Source organism: Entelurus aequoreus, linkage group LG21 (genome assembly GCF_033978785.1).
Source record: "Entelurus aequoreus isolate RoL-2023_Sb linkage group LG21, RoL_Eaeq_v1.1, whole genome shotgun sequence".
Classification (NCBI taxonomy): domain Eukaryota; kingdom Metazoa; phylum Chordata; class Actinopteri; order Syngnathiformes; family Syngnathidae; genus Entelurus; species Entelurus aequoreus.
In genome coordinates, this window is record NC_084751.1 from 13,895,173 (window position 1) to 13,913,018 (window position 17,846).

Here is a 17,846-nt window from a genome sequence, read left to right on the forward strand (position 1 = left end):
ATGTTAAGATTTCATCATTGATATATAAACTATCAGACTGCGTGGTCGGTAGTAGTGGGTTTCAGTAGGCCTTTAAGTGATTATTTAATGGTGTATTATTTATTAAATTGTCTCCCATTTGACCCTTCAAAGCATAATACAGTGGGTTTATAGTAACTCAATGCAGATACGTCGAGAAAGAGGAGGGCAGAGGAAAAGAGAATACGGAGGACTGTTTGACTGAGTGGAAGAGTGACAGTCGACTGCCTAGAAGAATAGAGACCTCAGACGTGGGTCTGGTGGCCCTGAATTGACAGTGGCACACATAATGATGTTGCCGCCAACAGCCAGAGGACACCTTTGGGCTGCAAGGCCACGCACCACCTTTTGTCTTCCAGCTGTCTCGCTCCGATTCTCCATTGAAGACCTCGGAATACCATGAATGTTGCCGCTCCAGCTGGTGCAATGATGGATTTGAAAACTCATTACAGTGGTAGTACTCCGGTTTTCATAATTACATTACCCTATTTTCCGGACCGTAGGGCGCACCGGATTGTAAGGCGCACTGCCGATGAGCGGGTCTAGTCAGGTCTATTTTCATACAAAAGGTGCACCAGATTATAGGGCGCATTAAAGGAGTTATATTATTTATTTATTTTTCTAAATTGAAAACACTTCCTTGAGGTTTACATCAGTGTTTTTCAACCTTTTTTGAGCCAAAGCACATTTAAAAAAAATTAAAAAAAATACAAAGTCACACCACCAGCAGAAAAGGATAAAAAATTAAACTCCACCAGGTTGTCATGCCTTTTTTTGAGTTTGTTGTTGTTTCCTGTGTGTAGTGCTTTAGTTTCTGTCTTGCGCTGTTAATCTGGTGACCCTCCCTGTTTTGTTGGTGTTCTCCTGTAGCAGCGTCACGCCTTCCTTTGAGTTCTATTGCCCGCACCTGCTTTGTTTTCGCAATCAAGACTATTTAAGTTGTGCGTACGCTTTCCTTCTTTGTGGAGACACGGTTTATTGTCATGTTATTTACGGATGTGCTTTGTGGACGCCGTCTCCGCTCCACACGCTGTAAGTTTTTGCTGTCGTCCAGCATTCTGTTTTTGTTTACTTTGTAGCCAGTTCAGTTTTACTTTTGTTTTGCATAGCCATCCCTATGCTTCAGTGCCTTTTCCTAGCAGGACTTGCCTTTTGTTCATTTTTGGTTTAAGCGTTGCATACCTTTTAAATACCAAAAAAGGTTGAAAAACACTGCACTAGACAACGGCACATTATTATAATTTTTGATTTGCAAAAAATATTTTTTGGACCAATTAGGTGAAGTTGCATAATTTCCCACGGCACACCAGACAATATCTCACGACACACTAGTGTGCCGCGACACATTGGTTGAAAAACACTGGTCTACATAACATGCAATGGTGGTTCTTTGGTCAAAATGTGCATAGATTATGTTTTACAGATCATCTTCAAGCCCCTTTATGACAGTCGCTTCAGGATGCGCCGTTTTGTGGGCGTCTTATTTACGTGGCTCACCTTTGGAGCTAACTGTTTTAATGACATTCAGACTTTACTTAAATCAATAATGGAGCAGCATCTCCTCATCCGTGGCTCACTAGTACAACAACAACGCCGATAATGTGTCCCGTGAAAAACCGTCCGACCGGAACTCTCTAATAACTAAAGTCCCTTGGGTGAATAATGTCAACTCACTATACCGGTATGTTTTAACGCTTTCATGGTGAGTTTACTGACAGATATAAGTAAGAACTTTACACTACTTTATATTAGAAATGGCAACAGCGGAGGATGAATGTCCCATAACAAGAAGATAGAGAAAAAGAAGAAGCTTATCGACTACAAAGGCGGACGCGCACAATTTTTCAGGATTCATGCAGATCCAAAATACAGATCAGCAGGTACTAGAAGGTAAAAACATTGCTTTTTGCATAATATTGAGAAACAAAACGCCAGATAATATGTCTTACCTTATACACACACCATAATAATACTTGTATGTTAAATCACATCAAACGCTGCAGCCTACACTTATCTCTTATGTTTGACTGCCATCTACTGGTCACACTTATCATTACACCATGTACCAAATAAAATTACTTTGAGGTGGATAAGCGCAACCAAACGTATTCCTTACGTTAGGCGCACCGGGTTTTAAGGCGCACTGTCAAGTTTTGAGGGAAAAAAATAATTTTAAGTGTGCCTTAGAGTCCGGAAAATACGGTAATATTGTATGTAGTTTCCAAAGAAGAAAAAGTTTTCGCACATCAACATTGGATCTACAACAGTCCTTTGCAATTAATACCATAGAAATGGCCAACTCTTTAATTTTTCGGACACGATGAAGGCTTAAATAATTTGAAACACATATATCCTTTTGATAACCACAAATATGAAGTGTTTGTCTTACATGTAGTAATTGTTTGTGTGCGAGAATCCGCGGCGGGAATCATCCATCCATCCAGTTTCTACCGCTTGTCCCTTTTGGAGTCGCGGGGGGTGCTGGAGCTTATCCCAGCTGCACATGGGCGGAAGGCGGGGTACAACCTGGACAAGTCGCCACCTCATCGCAGGGCCAACACAGCTAGACAGACACCATTCACACTTACTAGGGCCAATTTAGTGTTGCCAATCAACCTATCGGCGGGAATCAATATTAAATATTAAATATAATAAATAAATAAACATTTTGTCTGAGTATACCCAACTACACAGCAGCAAAGGAACCAATGTTGTAATAGCCCTAAGGAGCAAAATGCGGAATCAGCATAAATACCCCTGATGAGTTCATTGTCAACAACACCCCTACACACCACAGCTAAGAAGCGCAAGCCACATTTTAAAGCGCATGCAGAGGTAAATAAAGTTACTGGATTATGACCGATCATGATATTAAAATGCAAGTCCTGATATATTGAGGAGTTGATATAAAAACTCCCTCAGTAGTATACTACTATACTATACTATACTACTATAGGAGTGACTAGGGTTGTACGGTATACCGGTATTAGTATAGCACCGCGATACTAATGAATCATTTTCCGTACTGTATCACCTCTGAAACTTACCGGTCCAGCACCTCCCCCACACCCCCGTCGAAGTCACGTCGAGTCATTGCTGGTTTTACGAGCAGAGGAGCATGTTCGGCAGCGCACAATCACAGAGTACTTACAAGCAGACACAGTGTGTAGACAGAAAAGGGAGAACGGACGCATTTTGGCTTAAAAACTAACAATAAAGGTGAAGTTATAACACTGAAACGCCCTCAGGAAGAGGTGCTTTAAGACAAGGTTAGCTAGTTAGCAGATAAAGTCCATCCGCCATCGGCGTGCTTTAGCTTCTTCTAAATCACTAATCCTGGTCTCCATGGCGACAAATAAAGTATGTTTCTTACATGTATCATCCCTGCAGGACGAGGAATAGCTAAACATGCTTCACTACACACCGTAGCTCACCGGCATCACAATGTAAACACCTAACATCCACTGTAATGATATCAAGTACAGGCACGTATCTAGTCGATACTACTATGATTGCATCGATATTTTTTGGCATCACAACATCTTCTTTCGTTTTTTAAAATTCATATTATGTTTATAAACTCAGGAAATATGTCCCTGGACACATGAGGACTTTGAATATGACCAATGTATGATCCTGTAACTACTTGGTATTGGATTGATACCCACATTTGTGGTATCTTCCAAAACTAATGTAAAGTATCAAACAACAGAAGAATAAGTGATTATTACATTTTAACAGAAGTGTAGATAGAACATGTTAAAAGTGAAAGTAAGCAGATATTAACAGTAAATGAACAAGTAGATTAATAATTAAGGTAACACTTTAGTATGGGGAACATATTCATCATGAATTAGTTTCCTGCTGGCCCCACTATGGACTGGACTCTCACTATTATGTTGGATCCACTATGGACTGGACTCTCACAATATTATGTCAGACCCACTCGACATCCACTGCATTCGGTCTCCCCTAGAGGGGGGTGGGGGTGGGGGGGGTGGGGGGGGGGGGGGTTTGGGGGGTTACCCACATATGCGGTCCTCTCCAAGGTTTCTCATAGTCATTCACATCGACGTCCCACTGGGGTGAGTTTTTCCTTGCCCTTATGTGGGCTCTGTACCGAGGATGTCGTTGTGGCTTGTGCAGCCCTTTGAGACACTTGTGATTTAGGGCTATATAAATAAACATTGATTGATTGATTGATTGAATTAGTTGCTTATTAACAGGTTAGGGTTAGGGTTGGGGTTGGGGTTGGGGTTAGGGATAAAAAAAACAAGTTGGTTAAGGGTTAGGGTTAGGGTTAGGGTTGGGGTTGGGGATAGGGTTGGGGTTGGGGTTGGGGTTAGGGTTGGGGTTGGGGTTAGGTTTAGAGTTAGGGTTAGGGATAAAAAAAAAACAAGTTGGTTAAGGGTTAGGGTTAGGGTTGGGGTTAGGGTTAGGGTTGGGGATAGGGTTAAGGTTAGGGTTGGGGTTGGGGTTGGGGTTAGGTTTAGAGTTAGGGTTGTGGTTAGGGTTAGGGTTTGGGTTAGGGTTAGAGGGTTAAGACTAACTAAGACTCTTAGTTAATGGCTTACTGGTTGTATAATAAGGTCATACAGAATACGCCATTAATAAGTACTTAATAATGACTAATTTAGAGCCAATATGTTACTATTTTGCATGTTAATAAGCACCTAATTAATGGTCAATATGTTCCCCATACTAAAGTGTTACCATAATTAATTGTCTACCACTTGTCCTTAATAATGTTGACAAAATAATAGAATGATAAACGACACAACATGTCACTGCATATGTCAGCAGACTAATTAGGACCCTTTGTTTGTTTACTTACTACTAAAAGACAAATTGTCTAGTATGTTCACTATTTTATTTAAGGACTAAATTGCAATAAGAAACATATTTTTTGGGGGTCCCCTTTATTTAGAAAAGTACCAAAAAGTATCGACATATTGGTATCGGGACAGCACTTGGAGTGACTATATACAATGACTATACAGACTGACTTCTGGTAGTCTTCCACTTTAACAGCCAGCATATATACAGTAACTATTTTTAGATCTTTGAACCATTTTTTCCACGATATTTGTACAAATGCATGCTCGCTGGATGTTTTGGGCACGTTGTTGAATCGCAGTTTCCGACTTACCATAACGGAGATGTGCAGCAGGTGCATGTGTTCGTGCAGCACGTGGGCCGGTTCCCGCGCCGAGGCTTGCGTCGTTTGGGCCACTTGCTCCGATTCGGTGACGGACACGTGGAAGTAGAGCGTCCCGTTCTCCAACCACTGCTGCTTCCAGTGCACCTGAGAAATGCCCTCCTCCGTTCCTGCCATCTCTGCAAGTGAGGGGACAAAAACAGGGAGGCGTTCGGCCTGTTTAGTAAACGCGGCACAGGCTTGATAATGCAAAGGTCTATCTCGGGAAAAAATCACTTATGACAAAGCCGTCTTCGGCTGAGTAATGATTATTGTCAAGTGTTGTTTTTTCTCGAGTCCGCCTTGAAACCAAATACTTTACAACGACACGTTGTACTTGTCGGTATTAGCCAGAGATTTGTTTGAGTAAGTGGCACTAATCAGACATCTTCAAGAGTTGAATGAACGAGTCACATTGCTGTTAATAGCTTTTGTAATTTCCTGACTTTCTTCCCCGACCAGGGAGGAAAATGCTCACTAATGGGACGACAGTAGCCTTATCAAAATCAATGAATGGCGCAGTTGCAGCCTCTCCATCCAATGCCATCTTCTTATCTACATTAATCACTCGGCAATTTCGGTCAATTTAAAAGCATTAGCTTCGAGCCTATTGGGAAGTGGACATCAAAAGCAGCTGGAACCATTTAAAAAGCCTTGGAGAGGCAATAATGCGAAAAGAGGTGTAGTGATTTGTGAGTTACGAAGTTTGCAAATAGAAAAAACCTTTCTTTTTTAGACTTTACATCAGGGGTCACCAACGCGGTGCCCGCGGGCACCAGGTAGCCCGTAAGGACCAGATGAGTAGCCCGCTGGCCTGTTCTAAAAATAGCTCAAATAGCAGCACTTACCAGTGAGCTGCCTCTATTTTTTAAATTGTATTTATTTACTAGCAAGCTGGTCTCGTTTTGCTCGACATTTTTAATTCTAAGAGAGACAAAACTCAAATAGTATTTGAAAATCCAAGAAAATATTTTAAAGACTTGGTCTTCACTAGCTGACAAAGAAACAGATAACAGATTTGGTGTCCAGTTGAAATTGTGACATGATTTATTTAAACATTTGAGAGTTGACTTTTGTATTTTACATGAGTTATTATTTGTACAAACATGGTGCAAAAGTAATTCATGATTTGTTAAAAAATGTTAGTGGCTAGCTGGTTAAAATGGGATATTGTGATTTCACAAGACTGTCTTAGAAGTGATCATTTGAAAATGTTCAATTTGAAAAATGTGCACATAGAGAAAATATAAAAATAAAGTGTTGCATATTGATATTTATCTGTTTCTATATATATATTTATTGTGAGAAATCATTACGCTGATCAGTGTTTCCATAAAGATAACTATCATTAATTATTAATAATAACATAGAGTTAAAGGTAAATTGAGCAAATTGGCTATTTCTGGCAATTTATTTAAGTGTGTATCAAACTGGTAGCCCTTCGCATTAATCAGTACCCAAGAAGTAGCTCTTGGTTTCAAAAAGGTTGGTGACCCCTGCTTTACATCATCACATTAGGACAGATTTATGACACAATTAAATGCTTAAAAAGCATTATTAAGACATTTAAGTTGACCTGATACAATTGGTGTTATAATTTGGAGCTATTTGAGACCTGTAGTTAGATGTATGACTCGCTATGGTTTGTAGCAAGTATCACCCATGTGGTACTGATGGCAAATTATTTCTCAACACAAAGCAAAAAACGCACATGCTCAGGCCAATCTACAAGAAGCCGGCTAAGATTATCCAAGATAAATTCCACCTAACCTTATCCGTGTCCACACACACACACTGGTCGTTTAAGACCCCCCCCCCCCTCCGTCCGCCAACGCAACGCGACCTAGTACGCATGCGCGGAAAATGCGCACGTCATAGTCACCTCCAGTGTTGCTTTGTGTGCAAGTTCTTAAATTAAATGTAACTTATCTGAACAATATTCAGTGTTGTGGTATTTCAATTAACTGGAATCCAGTGTGCTGTGGGGCCCTATTGTAGTGAATCACACCTGAGCCGTCATAAATTAATCAAATCTTTATTAGACATGTAAACAATGTGATAAAGAACATTTTACATCAATCAATCTAGGGATCTAGATATCTGGTCAGGACACTCCTCACTCTTTTGCCTTCACCTTCATTGTCCATTCGTTTTTGGTGACTTTATATACTCTGGACCTAGACGTTGAGTCCGCGACATACATGGCTCCGTTGTGGTATTTTAGGCTTCATATTGCGCCACACATATTCAATGGGAGACAGGTCTGGACTACAGGCAGGCCAGTCTAGTCTAGTACCTTTACTACGAAGCCACGCTGTTGTAACACGTGGCTTGGCATTGTCTTGCTGAAATAAGCAGGGGCGTCCATGATAATGTTGCTTGGATGGCAACATATGTTGCTCCAAAACCTGTGTGTACCTTTCAGCATTAATGGTGCCTTCACAGACGTGTAAGTTACCCATGCCTTGGATTCTGGCAGACTCTATGTAATATGTAAAAGTATACATTGTTTTTTTGAGTGCAATAAGAAAAGCCCAATGTCTTTAATGCATTTTAATTTGTATTTTAATCTTCTAAAATTGTTCATTGAGTGCAAAAAGAAACATATGATTATGTATCGTACAATTTTCAGTTAAAATGAAGCCAATAATTACATTTTTTGGACCACCCTAGTTACAATTGAATAAAACAGTATAGTAATTTGACAATGAGCTCAGACTATCTAGTGTCTACTTTTAAGTCAGTGCTGTCACGGCGCATGCACAATCCCTGCAAGCAATCAGTAATCAGCGCACCTGGGACTAATGAAGACAGACAGCATAAAGACCAGCGGACCCGAAGATCCAGTGCCGGAACATACTTCACTACTCGTAGTAAGCATCCCATCTCTGGCTTCCCTCCTGCGTACTTGTTCTCTCTCTGTGCCTTCCCTGTTCCTGTGTTGTATGCCCTTTGTGTTCCCCGCAGAATATGGTTGTAGTAGTAGGCTAAAGTTAAATTATTTAGTATGCACTAATTAAAGGGGCAGAGCTTTAAGAGACATTTTAGCTTTTATATTTTTATAAGATATATATTTTGTAAGAACCACAATTAATAAATATATTTCAGTGAATAACTTATTGTTCAAATCTGTATATAAATATGTACATAAAGTGTTGTAATTATATTGTAAAATGGATGGATGGATGGATGGATGGATGGATGGATGGATGGATGGATGGATGGATGGATGGATGGATGGATGGATGGACGTTTAAAACAAATCTGTTATTATTAATTAGTAAGTATACATTTTTTTAGCCTTTTTAGAGAAAATCATATCATTGTAGTAAATTATGCAAATTAATCGATGATGTTATGGTGACCACGCCCATAGCCACACCCCACCGCCACAGGTATCTTGGCAGATTATGGGAAACACTGTAACATCTACATGGTTAATTCTACACATCGTTGTGCACCTATCACTTCGAGTCGCATACACATCCCACACATTCATCAAGTTCAATAAACCTATTGATCTGATTCCTGCCGTGGTGTCGTCTCCTTCCCCCGCCGTACGTGACAAGTGCAGTATAAAATGAGTAAAACATCATACAGTAAGTGTTTTCCAACTTTAGTTGAAATCCTTTGCCTGATAACAAATTCATACAAACACAAACCTCCAAACATTGCAACTTTTGCCGCAAATTCAGGCATTATAGGCTGCAAAAAATCACAAAAAAGCCCGCAAAATCTTGGAGAGACTGAATAATATTGGCGGAATTGAGAGGTGAGCGATTTCCTTAAGGTCTGCGGTCAATTGACACCACAAAACTGATAGTTTGAGTGCAAACTGAAGGCTATTCACCTTCAATATTCCTGTCCTGTTCAGAGGTGTCGGTATAAAAACATGTTTTGTTTGACATTTGATGCTTTGGCAGCTCAAAAGCTGGCACTGCTTCCTACGAGGAAGCAGTGCCTGGGGTATCTGTGCTGGGCTCTCCTATTTCTGGGGCTGAGGTTGCTGAGGTAGTTAAAAAGCTCCTCGGTGGCAAGGACCCGGGGGTGGATGAGATCCGCCCAGAGTTCCTTAAGGCTCTGGATGCTGTGGGGCTGTCTTGGTTGACAAGACTCTGCAGCATCGCGTGGACATCGGGGGCGGTACCTCTGGATTGGCAGACAGGGGTGGTGGTTCCTCTCTTTAAGAAGGGGAACCGGAGGGTGTGTTCTAACTATCGTGGGATCACACTCCTCAGCCTTCCCGGTAAGGTCTATTCAGGTGTGCTTGAGAGGAGGCTACGCCGGATAGTCGAACCTTGGATTCAGGTTTCCACGTTGGTTTTCGTCCTGGTCGTGGAACTGTGGACCAGCTCTATACTCTCGGCAGGGTCCTTGAGGGTGCATGGGAGTTTGCCCAACCAGTCTACATGTGTTTTGTGGACTTGGAGAAGGCATTCGACCGTGGCCCTCGGGAAGTCCTGTGGGGAGTGCTCAGAGAGTATGGGGTATCGGACTGTCTGATTGTGGCGGTCCGCTCCCTGTATGATCAGTGCCAGAGTTTGGTCCGCATTGCCGGCAGTAAGTCGGACCCGTTTCCAGTGAGGGTTGGACTCCGCCAAGGCTGCCCTTTGTCACCGATTCTGTTCATAACTTTTATGGACATAATTTCTAGGCGCAGTCAGGGCGTTGAGGGGATCTGGTTTGGTGGCTGCAGGATTAGGTCTCTGCTTTTTGCAGATGATGTGGTCCTGATGGCTTCATCTGGCCAGGATCTTCAGCTCTCACTGGATCGGTTCGCAGCTGAGTGTGAAGCGACTGGGATGAGAATCAGCACCTCCAACTCCGAGTCCATGGTTCTCGCCCGGAAAAGGGTGGAGTGCCATCTCCGGGTTGGGGAGGAGACTCTGCCCCAAGTGGAGGAGTTCAAGTACCTCGGAGTCTTGTTCACGAGTGAGGGAAGAGTGGATCGTGAGATCGACAGACGGATCTGTGCGGCGTCTTCAGTAATGCGGACGCTGTATCGATCCATTGTGGTGAAGAAGGAGCTGAGCCGGAAGGCAAAGCTCTCAATTTACCGGTCGATCTACGTTCCCATCCTCACCTATGGTCATGAACTTTGGGTTATGACCGAAAGGACAAGATCACGGGTACAAGCGGCCGAAATGAGTTTCCTCCGCCGGGTGGCGGGGCTCTCCCTTAGAGATAGGGTGAGAAGCTCTGCCATCCGGGGGGAGCTCAAAGTAAAGCTGCTGCTCCTCCACATCGAGAGGAGCCAGATGAGGTGGTTCGGGCATCTGGTCAGGATGCCACCCGAACGCCTCCCTAGGGAGGTGTTGAGGGCACGTCCGACCGGTAGGAGGCCACGGGGAAGACCCAGAACACGTTGGGAAGACTATGTCTCCCGGCTGGCCTGGGGACGCCTCGTGATCCCCCGGGAGGAGGTGGACGAAGTGGCTGGGGAGAGGGAAGTCTGGGTTTCCCTGCTTAGGCTGCTGCCCCCGCGACCCGACCTCGGATAAGCGGAAGAAGATGGATGGATGGATATTATTATTATTTATTTATTTTTTGTTTATTTAATTGATGTATTTGTAGATACTACTTTGTTTTTTTGCTGTTTCTTTCTCTTTTAAGGGGGGGGTTTGGTATGGTTGGGAAATAAACTAAAAATATTTTGACATTTAGGGCAGACAACAGATATATGATGTATGTGAATATGATGTAATGGATAGGAATGTCTGATGCTGGATGTCAATAAAAATAAAATGAAAAAAAACAAACATTTGCTGACTATCAAATATTGTATTGCAATAGTGACATACGAAGCAAGTAGGGCTGCAACTAACAATTCATTTGATAATTGATTAATCTGTCGATTATTACTTTGATTAATCGATTAACAATCGGATAAGAGACAAACTACATTTCTATCCTTTCCAGTATTTTATTGAAAAAAAAACAGAATACTGGCACCATACTTTTTTTGATTATTTTTTCTCAGCTGTTTGTACATGTTGCAGTTTATAAATAAAGGTTTATAAAAAAATTTAATAAAATACAAATATTTAAAAAAATAATAATAATAAATTGCCTCCGCGCATGCGCATAGCATAGATCCAACAAATTGATGACTAAATTAATCGCCAACTATTTTTATAACTGATTTTAATCGATTAGTTGTTGCAGCCCTAGAAGCAACATAATAAAACATACGGTCGCCATGGCAAAGGTAGGATCACTGGCTAAACGGTGGTATATAATGCTCTCTAACTGCTTGAGATAAAGCAGTGGCGTTGGGGGACTTGGGGCCAGTATTAGTCATGTAGGCCAGGTGACAGGGGAGCAGACACCCTTGACATCTATCATCAGCGGCAGGTAGCAAATGACAAATGGCGCTGAACGCGGCTTGTTATTAACCCCGCTGACTCTGGGCCGGAGGCCATGGCAACTGGGGAGGCTTCACAAAGCGCTTTTTTTATTTTTTCAGGTGCCGGCGGGGGCGCACGATGAGAGGCAATCATGTCGTACAATGACCATGATGATCTCAAACAATAATAGAGAAAAATAATTAGAAAAATACTATAAAGACTAGATCCTAATATCATATAGACCAGCTGTGTCAAACTTGTTTTCACTGAGGGCCACATCACAGTTATGGCTGCCCTCAGAGCGCCACTTGTAACAGTGAATAATCAATTGATATTAATATATAAGGATTCACCTCATGATAGTATTACACAATTGCCTATGCATTTGATTATTGATTTTTTTTTACATACTCTGTAAAAAAAAAAAAAAAAAAAAATCTGAATGTATGGAATGGTGTTTTTTTGGGGTTTTTTCAGAATATTACTGTAAATGGAAAATTGATCTCACTGTTTTTTACGGTACAATTCTGGCGACAGAGCGGCCACTTTTGTACTATAAAATCTATGCCTGTTGTTTTTACGGTGTATTGCTGTAAATAGAAAAACAATACCATTGTTTTTGAACGATAAAATGCATCCACTGAGCAGCTAGTTTTATTTTATTTTTTTACTGTATTTTTACTGTATGTATTTTCATTTTTACAATTAAATGGATAACTTGCTTTGAAATCATAAGTTATTCAGAAACATATTTTTATTTTGACAAAAAAAGTGTAAAATATAATATTTGTTACATTGTTAGGAAACACAAAACTAATAGTTCTTTATTATGATAGATTAGAACTGCATTCCAACCTAAATTCACGCATTACAAATACACGATTAACATTTACACAAATAATATTAATGTTATTAATATCAAGCAAATTTTATTTTATTGTATTATTTTTTTTCATAAAAAAGTGGAATTTATAATAATATACAATGTGTTACATTAGTGGATAATATTGAATAAGGGTACTGTATTTTTTTCTTCATATATAAGGCGCACCGGATAATAGGCCGCATTAAAGGAGTCATATTATTTAATTTTTTTTACTTAATGTAAAACACTTCCTTGTGGTCTACATAACATGTAATGGTGGTTCTTTGGTCAAAATGTTGCATAGATTATGTTTTACAGATCATCTTCAAGCCGCTTTCTGACAGTCGCTTCCGGATGCGCCGTTTTGTGGGCGGTCTTATTTACGTGGCTCACCTTCGGCAGCGTCTTCTCCCCGTCATCTTTGTTGTAGCGGTGTAGCGTGCAAGGCCGGGAGTGGTAGAAGTGTCAAAAGATGGAGCTAACTGTTTTAATGACATTCAGACTTTATGTCAATCAATAACGGAGCAGCATCTCCTCATCCGCCGGAAATGTGTCTCGTGAAAAACCGTCCGACCGGAACTCTCTAATAACTAAAGTTCCTCGGGTGAATAATGTTAACTCACTACACCGGTATGTTTTAGCGCTTTCATGGCAGATATAAGTATGAACTTACTTTATATTAGAAATGGCAACAGCGGAGGATGAATGTCCCATAACAAGAAGATAGAGAAAAAGAAGAAGCTTATCGACTACGGTGTCGGCACGGACTACAAAGGCGGACTCGCGCAAATTTTCAGGACTTATGCAGATCCCAAATACAGATCAGCAGGTACCAGAAGGTAGGAAAAAGTTGCTTTTGCATAATATTGCAAAACAAAACGCCAGATAAAATGTCTTACCTTATACACACACACCATAATAATACTCATATGTTGAAGCACAGTACAATCCATCAAGCGGTGCAGCTTCATAGCTTACCAAAGTCGTACTAAAACATTTTGATAGATTTTTGAGCGCCGTGTGTAAAGTTCTATATTTTCAATGGAACATATACAATTGTTGGGTTGTTCACTTGAGTCATATTGCAGTCTACATGTATCTTTTATGTGTGACTGCCATCATATTGCAGTCTACACATATCTCTTATGTGTGACTGCCATCTACTGGTCACACTTATCATTTCACCATGTACCAAATAAAATAGCTTTGAGGTCGGTAAACATAACCAAAATTATTCTGTACATTAGGCGCACCGGATTATAAGGCGCACTGTCGAGTTTTGAGGAAATTATAGGATTTTAAGTGCGCCTTATAGTCCGAAAAAAACCGGTACTTGAAACATGCAGCAATTCTGCTGTCACATTATTTCAACACAAATATATAAAAACAAATAAACAACAAAACTTTAAAACAAGTGTTTAGAGATGAATTATTAATTTCTTTCTGTGGTGCAATTTAATTTACAATTTAGAGCTTTGCCAATCACTATTAAAATAGTGCCTGAAAAATAATCGATTGGGCCAAGAAAAACAATTTTGTTCTTTTATTGCTATTGAATGCACTTGACTGCTGCTATTGCATGCGAGACATAACAGCAGGGAAAGCCGTGATGCACACTAGCACGCACTGCAATTTATGCTTGACCTTCATCCTTGCAAAAATTACTTTTTTGGTTTGTTTGCTTGTTTTTGCCTTCCAGTCAAATAAAAAATGTGGTAAAACAACATAAGCAACATTTTCCCGTGTAGTTATTTCAGCATTAAATTACCTTTTATTCCCCTCAAATACTCTGAAGGCACACTTTCTCCTGATGTAATAATAAACCTTTGCGAGACCTGGGCTTTTTTTTGTGCTGACTAGCACGTATGATAAAATTAGTGGCTTGTGAAGATCTTAAAAAGCCGTAACCGCCGGCTAGCTCTTTTTTTCCTGCGGACTGAGGACACGCTGACTGATCCTTCACCTTCCCTCCAATTAAATGAAGCTTTTTACGCCACGCCGACGCAGATTGAGTTGTCCCCTTGCCTTCTTCAACAGAGCTTATAACGCTCTTGTCAAATTCGCTGCGGAGCATCGCTCTGCTGGCTTTAAATAACTCGGATTCGCCGCTTTGATTCATAGTAAGAACAGTTTTTCTGATGTAAAAAAGCTTAAGTTTGGCGCACACCAAGCGTCTAGTGTTTGGCTATGTCTATATTCGTGCAATCGTTATGTAGATAGCACTGATAGTGCTATTTTAAGACAAAATGACTTTTGTGTCCTTGTGGGGTTTTTTTTGTCTTGTTTTTTTTAGTCCTGTCATTGGGAGCCGAGCCAGACATCACTGGGATAAGAAGTGTGTGTGGCCTACAGGCCTGCTTGTAATTCATTAGCCAGTCCATTATTCATGTGCATGTGTGTGCAAGTGTGTGTGTGTACTGGAATTGGGATTTGCCTCTATGGATCACAAAAAAAACAACTACGGTATTTTCTCAAAACTCGACAGTGCGCCTTGTACCCCGGTGCGCCTAATGTACAGAATAATTCTGGTTTTGCTTACCGACCTCGAAACTTATTTGATACATGGTGTAATGACAAGTGTGACCAGTAGATGGCAGTCATACATAAGATATCCATGTAGACTGCACTATGATGGTAATATGACTACAGTAAACAACACCAACATTTTATATGTTCCATTGAAAATATAGAACATTACACACAGCGCTCAGAAATCTATGAAAATATTTTAGCACGACTTTGGTGAGCTATGAAGCCACACCGCTTGATGTGCTTCAACATACAAATATTATTATGGTTTGTGTATAAGGTGTTTTGTTTCGCAATGTTATGCAAAAGCAACTTTTCTTAACTTCTGGTCCCCGCTGATCTGTATTTGGGATCTGCATAAATCCTGAAAAATTGCGGGCGTCCGCCTTTGTAGTCCGTGCGGCCACCGTAGTCGATAAGCTTCTTCTTTTTCTCTATCTTCTTGTTATGGGACATTCATCCTCCGCTGTTGCCATTTCTAATATAAAGTAGTGTAAAGTTCTTACTTATATCTGTCAGTAAACTCGCCATGAAAGCGTTAAAACATACCGGTGTAGTGAGTTTACATTATTCACCCAAGGAACTTTAGTTATTAGAGAGTTCCGGTCGGACGGTTTTTAACGGGACACATTTCCGGTGTTGTTATTGCACTAGTGAGCCACGGATGAGGAGATGCTGCTCCGTTATTGATTGAAGTAAAGTCTGAATGTCATTAAAACAGTTAGCTCCATCTTTTGACACTTCTTCCACACCCGTCCTTGCACGCTACACCACTACAACAAAGATGACGGGGAGAAGACGCTGCCGAAGGTGAGCCACGTAAATAAGACAAAACGGCGCATTCGGAAGCGACTGTCAGAAAGCAGCTTGAAGATGACCTGTAAAACATAATCTATGCAACATTTTGACTAAAGAACCAACATTACATGTTATGTAGACCACAAGGAAGTGTTTTCCATTTAGAAAAAAAATAAAAATAATATATATATATATATATATATATATATATATATATATATATATATATATATATATATATATATATATATATATATATATATATATATATATATGTGTAATATATATATAATAATAATAATAAAAACATATATATTAATAATATGACTCCTTTAATGCGCCCTATATATGAAAAAAGATCAACAATAGACCATTCATCGGCAGTGCACCTTATAATCAGGTGCGCCCTATGGTCCGGAAAATACAGTATGTATGTCGTGACATTTGTGTCATAGCAGCATTGTTAGGACTTCGAAAGAGTTACACCAAACTAAGACCCGCCGACAGCTTCAATTTGGCCCGCGAGACAAGGAATCTTGCTTGCGGGGACATTGCATTCATTTTAAAGGTCTGGCAATTTTGATGTTGGTATCATTTCACCATGTAGGTGACAACTCAAGTAATTGAGGTCAATTATGCTCTGAATGGAGTTACGCACCACATTTACTTATATGACTCAATACAAATAACCTTCCCTAGTCATGGTGCAAAAAAAAATTAGGTGGTAATGTTAATATAGGTGCATCTAAATGGGAATGGGATCAGTAGAATGCTAACAGTTGGTATGCTAACCAGGGCTCGGCCGATTATCGGTGCCGATATTTGGGATGTTGACGAATATCGTATCGGAAGATATTATTATGTTTTTTTTTTACATCTACAACAGAATTACGTCAGCAGATACAATATATACACATATTATATGATATCAGTGTTTATCAAAAATAAAATGTAATAAGTAGAGTTTCTATTAAGATGTGTTGCCATGGTAAGATGTTTTTTGTTTAAACTTATTATTTTAAATGCAGAATACAATAGCCCACCTTTAAAAAAATAAAATATGGTTACATCTAATGCCCGAATAAACAGGTAAAGTCAAATGGGATAAATAGGTTGCTAACTCTTGTATATAAAGTGCTACAGATTTTACCCAGAAAAAGTTGACATCATGTTCTTTAAGTATGTACATGATGCGGGAGCAGCTAGTAGCAGAGGGCTACTAAGCTGTGTGTGATCAATCCGCCACTAAACCAATTCGAATATTAGCGCTTATAATAAAAACATGGCTAATAATTGGGTAATATTGAGGTCAGAATATTTATATAAAGTATTGTTGGCAAGGTTTTGGATGGTTATTTAGAGGGTTTTGTGAGCAAAATAGAGAGTCTCCATTGACTGACTTTGTAGGTATTTATTTATTTACGATTTTGAATGCATAAAAAATGAAAAACATGTGTGTTTGTGTCTTATGTGGGGATTATGAATGACAGAAACACAACTATCTCTAATGTTTGCGTATTTCCAGTATGACTGATCTGATAACATGGTCGGAGTGCTGAAGTGTTACTACATTGAGGTCAATTTCCGGAAATAGCCGAAGGTGTTCGTAGCGGAATATTCAAAATGGCTGACTGAATTTTTGGCATTTTGTGATATTTAGACTGTGTTTTTACAACTTTTGCGGATTGTAAATATGACAGCATATGGTTTAAATGGATACAATGAAACACAATTAAGCATATAAAGTCAACGTGTTTTTTCAATCCACTGGTACTTCAAGCACAGAGCGTGCTAAGCTGTTTAATAACAATTGTGTATCATAAGTGCAAACAGCTGGCATGCTAATGACATCACATAATGAGTAGTGTAACAAAAAATGTTGCTGTGTTTTGTAATTATAATACTGTAGCATGTTTAGCATCTCCTCATCCGTGGCTCACTAGTGCAATAACAACGCCGGAAATGTGTCCCATGAAAAAACGTCCGACCGGAATAACTAAAGTTCCTTGGGTGAATAATGTCAACTCACTACACCGGTATGTTTTAGCGCTTTCGTGGCGAGTTTACTGACATATTTAAGTAATAACTTTAC

At 40.0% G+C, this 17,846-nt stretch overlaps 1 protein-coding gene across 3 annotated transcripts in view; it reads right to left on the bottom strand.

Annotated features, from left to right (window-relative positions):
- Positions 1 to 17,846, bottom strand: part of LOC133638425 (astrotactin-2-like) — a 910,889-nt gene that overhangs the window by 632,337 nt on the left and 260,706 nt on the right. For all 3 annotated transcript variants that reach the window (XM_062031014.1, XM_062031015.1, XM_062031013.1), the window contains exon 3: positions 5,168 to 5,355. In XM_062031014.1, coding sequence (XP_061886998.1) covers positions 5,168 to 5,355 — 188 coding nt within the window. The remainder of the gene's footprint in view (positions 1 to 5,167; positions 5,356 to 17,846) is intronic.